Source organism: Sinocyclocheilus anshuiensis, unplaced genomic scaffold (assembly GCF_001515605.1).
Source record: "Sinocyclocheilus anshuiensis isolate Anshui unplaced genomic scaffold, SAMN03320099.WGS_v1.1 scaffold670, whole genome shotgun sequence".
NCBI lineage: Eukaryota > Metazoa > Chordata > Actinopteri > Cypriniformes > Cyprinidae > Sinocyclocheilus > Sinocyclocheilus anshuiensis.
The window spans coordinates 169931-178597 of NW_015546062.1; the positions used below are offsets into that span (position 1 = coordinate 169931).

The 8667-nt window shown below is 37.4% G+C and overlaps 1 protein-coding gene across 1 annotated transcript; it reads right to left on the bottom strand.

Annotated features, from left to right (window-relative positions):
- Nucleotides 1-3950: 3950 nt before the first annotated feature.
- LOC107699461 (interferon-inducible GTPase 5-like) lies at nt 3951-6038 on the bottom strand. Its single transcript, XM_016500712.1, has 2 exons — nt 5769-6038; nt 3951-5732 (listed from the first exon to the last, which is right to left on the bottom strand). The coding sequence occupies exons 1-2, from the start codon at nt 6036-6038 to the stop codon at nt 3951-3953; spliced, it is 2052 nt and encodes a 683-aa protein (XP_016356198.1).
- Between the last annotated feature and the right edge of the window lie 2629 nt (nt 6039-8667).

Sequence of the window (8667 nt, forward strand, 5' to 3'; positions counted from 1 at the left end):
CCACACGCACACAAAATAAATTTCAACTACTTTATTAAATAAAAGCAACAGCGTCTCCGGAGAGTGATTCCTGCGTCGCCACCACAGAGCTATAATTGCCCCAGGATACGACCCAGACGGTCTGTATTACAAATTGAACAGAGCAATTATTAAAAGCAAACCCTATAATATCTAAAAAAAAATGCCCAATTCTCCATTTCAAGAAATGCGCCTACCGTGAACAGAAAAGTTCTCCAACTCAGGCGAGCAGATAAGCGTACATGTTAGTTGCTCATTTAGTTTAAACTGATCTGGAAACAGTGTTTATGCTGGGGAGACACGACCGCATCCACATAGACAGACAAGCCTCTGTAGCCGCTGTACTAACCAGCCTAGCCCGACCCGCTAACTGTAAACAATACTCAATACCCATTCAATACGAGCGAGTACTGGTAAATGCAACCGTCAAGGTTTAACGGAAGTCTGTAGATTCTCGCAGTGAAGTTTACTGTGACTTTCCCATGGAAAGTTTTCATGTCACAAACCAGTTTGTTCGGATGTCTTTGAAAATATATGTCATACTTTCCACAGCGGTTCTTAGCCAAGGCAAAGCAAACACAAAATTGCAGTACAATGTACATGCAGCAGGTGTCAGTATATCTCTTTATGAAACTTAATAAGGATGCGCCTGCACTCCTCTGGAAGAAATATATCAGTTTGTAGCTGATATATTCACCAGAATCACTTGGCTCAGGGGCGGTTCTAGACCCTTTTTAGGTGGGCTTAAGCCCCCCTATTTGTCGTCTCAGCCCTCCCTAAAACTATAATCAGCTAATTGAACGATCAGGCCAGTGCTGCTTCCTCAAGAAAATTTATCATTCTCGCTTTCAAGGGCAAGATGGCACGAGAGAGATTTTTTTTAATTTTATTTTTTATAATGCTTTGTCAACAAGTAGCATGTACAGTGCCATATCTCACTATATAACAAAAACATTTCACATGCCTCAACAAGAAGGAACAAGGAAAAAGAAAAGGAAAGGGAAAAAAAAAAAAGAGGGTACATAATGTGGCAGGGGGAGGGAACGAGTTCTAATTAATACCAAGCGACTACGCCACCCTGGGTATGGCCCAGGGACCAATACCAAATAAAGTACTTTCTGAAAGCACACAGGTTAGTTCACTAGCAGTAGGCAGGAGACGTAGATATAAAAAAGGTACACATTTTATTAAAGATAGTTGAAAATACAAAGACCAAAAATGCCCCCTCAAGACAAGACAAACTTATAGAGATACAGTAAGAAAAGATAACCAGGGTCGTCAACACAAGTGTCCTGGTGCAGAAGCCGAGGCTTACCAGCAGGGAATACGGCCAAGTTGGCATAATACAGCCTCCACAGCAAGTCACCTCCCCTTATTAACTCCGATTAACTCCGATTAAATTACAGTACAATCATCAAAAGAAAAAGAACAGAATCCACAATTCAAAACAACCACACCAAAGAAAATAAAAAAACAATTTATGTACTTAATAAACCAACGACTCACCACACAAAAGGCAAACCACACACACTCTACATAAACCTCAATGCATCACCACACACACGCACACAAAATAAATTTCAACTACTTTATTAAATAAAAGCAACAGCGTCTCCGGGGAGTGATTCCTGCGTCGCCACCACAGAGCTATAATCGCCCCAGGATACGACCCAGACGGTCTGTATTACAAATTTAACAGAGCAATTATTAAAAAGCAAACCCTATAATATCTAAAAAAAATACCCAATTCTCCATTTCAAGAAATGCTCCTACCGTGAAAAGAAAAGTTCTCCAACTCAGGCGAGCAGATAAGCATACATGTTAGTTGCTCATTTAGTTTAAACTGATCTGGAAACAGTGTTTATGCTGGGGAGACACGACCGCATCCACATAGACAGACAAGCCTCTGTAGCCGCTGTACTAACCAGCCTAGCCCGACCCGCTAACTGTAAACAATACACAATACCCATTCAATACGAGCGAGTACTGGTAAATGCAACCGTCAAGGTTTAACGCTTACCTGCTGAAGGGCAACCTCCCTCAAAATGCCAGCCACCGAACCTCGTTGGCGTGCTGCTCTGACTGTCAACTAAAGATGACACAAAGCAACAAACGAAATCGAGACCCCATTCAGTCAAGCCAAACAGCCTATATACCCTCCCACTGGCTGCGGATAGGGCAGCCCATGAGCGAATCCACCAATCACGTAGACAAAGTGGATTTCGCTACACCTACCACAACATAAGCATCAGTTTACATACAAATACATATTATACATATATTTCCATTTCCATAGGATATTACAATGTAAATTTGAATACAGAAAATATACCATTATTTATTATTATTATTGTTTTTTTATATTATATGAAAATGTTAAAGGAGGAGCATATATTAATCGTTTTAATAGCTTTACTATTTCGCACGAGAGAGATCTCAATGTGGTACTCACTCACGCGCTGTGATAGATCGTAACTCTGCGTGCCAGGGTTGCCTGGTTTTCACAACAAAACCCGCCCATAATATGGGCGAAATAGCTTTTTTTTTATTTATACATTTATACATTATGTTGGGGAAACGAAACTTATGACAGATGAGTGACAGTCCACACAGCCAATCAAATCAGCGCGGCAAAGCAACGCTGTATTTTCAAAATCACATTACTTGGTTTATTAAATGCATTAGCAAAAATAAGCATACGATTATTGTGTCTTTTGTCTCTTTTTTATGTATTGGTTACACTGTAATGATTTTTCAAAGTTGTAAATAAAACAAAGATATGTTTGCTCAATTCATGGTTTCGATTTCCGCTTCGTGAGTCATGAAACTGTAAAAAAAAAATTCTGACACACTATTTGGTTATATATTAAGCGACTAAGGAATTGCCTATTGCAAAGCGTTTAACCATGCTTCAGTTTTTGTCGCTGCTGATTAAAAACGAGTTAATGTTTTTATAATAAAATCTACACACCGTTTAATTTTTAATATGAGACATTAGCCTATACATCATTAAAAATCAGACAGAAAAATAAACAATGAAAAATTAAACTGTCAGCTAATTGTGACCAGATTCCTGTAAATAGTTTATATATAAAAGTAAATAGTTTATAAATAGAGGACATACAGTAGTGGTAGCTTAATTTCTACACACACACTCAGCACACAATCTAACAAACAACACATTTGTGACCCTGGACCACAAAACCAGGGTCAAAACCATAAGGGTCAATTTCTCGAAATTTAGATTTATACATCATCTGAAAACTGAATAAATAAGCTTTCCATTGATGTATGGTTTGTTAGGATATGACAATATTTGGCAGAAATACAGCTATTTGAAAGTCTGGAATCTGAGGGTGCAAAGTGAGGGTTAGGGTTTTTTACTGAGAAAATCGCCTTTAAAGTTGTCCAAATGAAGTTCTTAGTAATGCATATTACTAATCAAACATGACGTTTTGATATATTTATGGTAGGAAATTTACAAAATATCTTCATGGAACATGATCTTTACTTAATATCCTAATGATTTTTGGCATAAAAAAAAAATTGATAATTTTGACCCATACAATGTTTTTCTGTCTATTGCTACAAATATACCCAAGCGACTTATGACTGGTTTTGTGGTCCAGGGTCACATTTAGTCCATTTAGTCCACATTTAGTCCATGATATAAATGTTTATAGGCATGTTTTATAGGAAGTAAATCAATGAACAAAAGCAATTTAAGACATACATTTATACATTACATTAAGATAATAAAGAAACACATGTCCAGAACAGTCAGTAGATACAGTACATGCAGCTCAGCTTCTTGAATGACAGCAACATACTTTGAGTATGTTATGAGTGAATGTGACCTTACACAAAATGTCTAAAAGGCCTAACAAAAATGATCAATGGCATGACCTCTTGACTGATCTCAATCTGTGATTTCAGTAGACATCAGTCAGACCTGCCACTTTCAGCACTTCTTTGGCTGTATCAGCGAGATCCTGAACTCCTGCTCGCAGAAGGGTCAGTGTTGCGGAGTAAGACATTTCTGCAGTTTTTTTACTCCCTACAACAGGAACCATGCTCCACGCAAATTTAACTGCTGCTTCCCTATTTGTCAGTGCTGATAGCTCCTTATTACTGAGTTTCTTTTGCCCAATAGCGATCACTAGAGGTGACTTTCTTACAGATTTGAGGGATGGATTGTTGACTCTCACCGAAAGCTTATCTATTGATTCATCATTCAGACCGAACGCATAGTAACACTTGGTGAAGAAAGCCAGCAAAATGGCAGCATCACAAGCCATGGAAAGACCAGGCACTGGAGCCACAGCAATGGACCCAGAGGCGACGGCTGCCGACCAGGTTTGCTTCATAAACAGTTCGATTTTCTCATCCAGAATCTTGGAGGAGTATATTGGCAAGGACAAAATCAAAGCATCTCTCTTGTGAGCAGGTAGCTGCTTCTCCAGTGTGTCGACGAGGGTTTGAAAATCATATTTGTGCAATTCAAAAGAGGAAATCAGGAAAATTTTTGGTTTTGGGTTATCAATATCTTTAAGGTTTCTATGGCAGTCCTCACGAATATGTGAGAGAACTTTCTGCTCATCAAAGTCTTTCCTTTGAGATTCCGCTTGAATGTCATTGTCAATCTTCGAGCGGAGAAAGTAGAACAACTTCTTCTTCTCTTTAATTGCTTTAGCCAGCATGACGTCGTTTTCTTTGAATCTCTCTGAGGAGATGATGATGAAGAAGTCAAAGGTGTCAAGTTTCACCTCCTTTAGATATTTTTTGGCTTTAAATTTGGGACTTCCAGTCCCTGGCAGATCCCATAATTTTACATTGGGCATTGTAGGATGTGCGTACACTGTTAATGTCATTGTCGTCTCAGTCACTCCTGTGGGAGCTGCATTGACGTCGTCAGGTTTCAGACCTCGTATTGCATTGATAAAGCTGGATTTCCCTGCTCCAGTTGATCCTGTAACAGCAATGTGAAGTGTGACGTTGTCCAGTTTCTTCAGTTGTTCTTTAACACTTTCTGTTTCATAAACGTATTCAGCAGAACTAGTGAGTATAACATCAGGTACTTCATATACATGCTCCTCTTCTTGCTTTTTAGGTGTTGTGTTTATACTTTCCCTCTTCTCAGTGCTTTCTGATTTTAAATGCATGTTCTCTTTTGCTTTACACAGAAACACATTATCTGTGTCATCTTGTGACTTCTTGGCATCTGGACACACTGCTCCACTGAGCAATTCTTGCTTCTGTATCTCCATAACCTCCTCATTTTCCTCTTTAGTAGTGACTTTATTTGATGGTTCACTGAGATTAGTCTTATTAGGTTTTTCTGTCAAAAAATCTTTTTCCATTACAGCAGTTTGTGGCTCTTGAAAATGGTCTGTTTCGACACTGTCAGGTTGTTTTGTTTTGTGAATGTCTGTAGCTTTTCCACACTCAATCATTTCCTTTGCTTCCTCATTTGTCATCGGAACTGAAATTTTTGGCTCTCTTTGCTCCTCTTTATCAACAGCCTTCACGTGTTGTTGTTCTGTGGTCACTTCACATGGTTCCTCAGCCGCGGTTTGCTCATTTTGCTCCTCAAGACATTTTGCCATCTGTACCATGTCAAAATGACACATTTCAGCTTTTTCTGACTGATCTTCAGTTGTTTCATTTGTTATATGTATCACTTCTTTCTCTGCTTGCTTTTCTTTATCACTCTGCTTTTTTTCTCTCACGTGTTGTTGTTCTGTTGTCACTTCACATGGTTCCTCAGCCTCGGTTCGCTCATTTTGCTCCTTAAGACATTTTGCCATCTGTACCATGTCAAAATGACACATTTCAGCTTTTTCTGACTGATCTTCAGTTGTTTCATTTGTTATATGTATCACTTCTTTCTCTGCTTGCTTTTTTTTATCACTCTGCTTTTTTTCTCTCAGCCTCTCTCTTTCCTTCACATCATTAAGTTTTGATTCAACAATGTCCAGTAATGAACTACTTTGTTTTGGTTTCTCTGGCTGTTTCTCCATAGTTTTAATGAGTTTTGACTGGACGATTCCCAGGGACTCCAACAATCCTGTGTCTCTCTGTTGCGCTTTCAACACAATGTCCTCGTGAAAGGATTCAGTGAGGTTATCGGCTACTTCTATATGATCAGGATTTATGTAGATTTTGAGGAAAGGGTCCATAAAGACATTGACTTCATCTGACATGATGACTCTGAAAAAGCAAAGCAACTGGGTAAATGTCGAGAAGCATTCAAGGGTTTTTACTGCCAGTGAAACTTCTAGTGAAACGTTTGTACATTAGTTCTGCAGTAGTAGTGCCTTTATTTACAGTGTTGGGCAGTAACGCATTACTTAGTAACGCGTTACTGTAATTTGATTACTTTTTTTAGTAACTGAGTAATTTAACGCGTTATAATTTTCTAAATAGTAATAGAGTACAGTTACAAGCCGAGGTCTCTATACGTTACTGCCGCCTTACATTGCTGACAGAATGCAGTGTTTTATAATCTAGAGATTGTAAAAAGGGTGTAGCACACGCATTGTCGAGTCAAGTGCCAGTAGATTAGAGAACTGCTCTCTCGCGAGACCCGACGCAACAGAGTGCAGCGTGGGACAAGACTTGATAGGCGAGTGCAGAGACTCGTGTGTGTGCGGATAAAATGAATTTGTGAATGTTGAAGCTTTAATAACAAATATTTATCGGGAGTGTGTATGCTGGGATTTCATAAATTTCATGGGGGAAAAAAGTAACGTAACTAGTAATGTAACTAATTACTAATTACTTTTTAAACAAAGTAATCAGAACAGTAACGTGATTACTTTTAAAAGGAGTAATCAGTAATCAGTAATATGATTACATTTTCAGAGTAACTTGTCAACACTGTTTATTTACAAATTCAGTCTTTTACCGTGTTCTGATCAGTTATTAGAATAATGCAGCTGTTTACACTAGATGTTGCTGTCTACACATGTGTAATTTAAACGTGTAGTTTACAAATCATTCAGTACAAAATATATAAAGTAGCCTAATTATCATATAAATTATCATATTATTGTCATATGACGTTATTATTATATAAGTAAACACGTTATCTTTTTCCTTTAAATTAAGTCAATATAATTCATATATTGAGACTTCTCACAGTGCTTATAAGTTGCATTTAAAGGTGCACGGAGTATTATTTTTAATAATGCGCTGACATCTAGTGGAGTATATACAGTATCGTACAAATGCAAAGGTAAATTTTGTTATTTATTTTGCGAGCAAAAGTTAGCTGTAAGTGTTACCGAGATAAAGTGTAGACCAGCCCCATATAGAATAAAACATTTATTTATTCTCATAAGACTGGAACCTCATGAGCATCTACACTGTTTTACACTATTTATATTTTCAAACAAACAAACACATAAATAAATATACTAATCCATACATTATGTACAATAAAACAGCATTATAAGTAAATATCTACTGGTAAATATGTGTTTTCCTATACACCAATAACAGCCTATGTAACGCTTTGCTATGGAATTGTAATTCTTCGGGATTGCTTATTTTATACGTGATCAATACATAAATAAGCAGTCAACTTTTCTATTTTTGCATTAATAATAAGACAAACTCACCTTATCTGTGCACAGGTGGTTATAATAGCAGTATCTCTGCATGTCTCAAAATGATGTGGTAGCTGTTTATGAAAAAGTTGTAGGTGTGGATTTAGGGTGTGGTTAAGAGAACATCTGAGAACTGAGGCTAAAAATCTAGCCAGAACTACTTTATAAGAAAACGAAAATTTTCTCAATTAAATATGAATTCAGTGACACGCTGTCGATTACCACAGAAAATAGTGTGTAAATGTATAAAACAAAACAAAAATGTTAATACACTTGCAACAGAAGTCAATAGAGTATTTCTTGTATGTGTGTGTTTATGTGAATTTTTAAATATATGCTGACCATATTAAATATTTCCTGTACATTCTAACTTTTTCTTTTTTGAAATAATATCTACATTTTGTCTGTATGCTATTTCCAAAGAAAACACAAAGCTATTCCAAACATACACATTTCAACATGAATGTTGTTTAGCAGGAAGTATTTTACTGGAAGCAGATCTTTTTTTCTTTTTTTTTTTGGTAATGTGCACATCATTGCAAGTATGGCAATAATGTGCATAAATGAACATGTTGCTTGACATTACTAAAAATGTCAAATAAAATGTTTTACATTAAAGGGGTCATATGATGCAATTTAAAATTTTCCTTTCTCTTTGGAGTGTTACAAGCTGTTTGTGCATAGATAAGATCCCTAAAGTTGCAGACTAAAGTCTCAAACCCAAAGAGATATTCTTTATAAAAGACTCAGCCAAGCCTACCTAAAACGCCTCGTTTAAACACGCCCCCACGTCTATGTCACTGTGTGGGAAGATTTGCATAACACCGCCCAAATGTTCACGCAAAGAAAGAAGGTGTAACTTTTATTCTCGCTGTAGTATTGTTGTTGCCGCCGCCGCCATGTCTTAGAGACGCTGTGTGTTTTGTTGTGAAAGCGAAACTACTTTGTTTGGTCTTCCAAGAGAGGACGATATCCACTTCGTCATGCCTGGAGCTGATCCGTGCTGGTCGCTGAGGAAATACTACAACTTCGCGCTGTG

Coding starts and splice junctions, on each gene's coding strand:
- LOC107699461 (XM_016500712.1), bottom strand. CDS start 6,038: ATGGAGAAACAGCCAGAGAAACCAAAACAAAGTAGTTCATTACTGGAC. Junction 5,733..5,768: donor AGGCTGAGGAACCATGTGAA/GTGACAACAGAA, acceptor AGAGAAAAAAAG/CAGAGTGATAAAGAAAAGCA.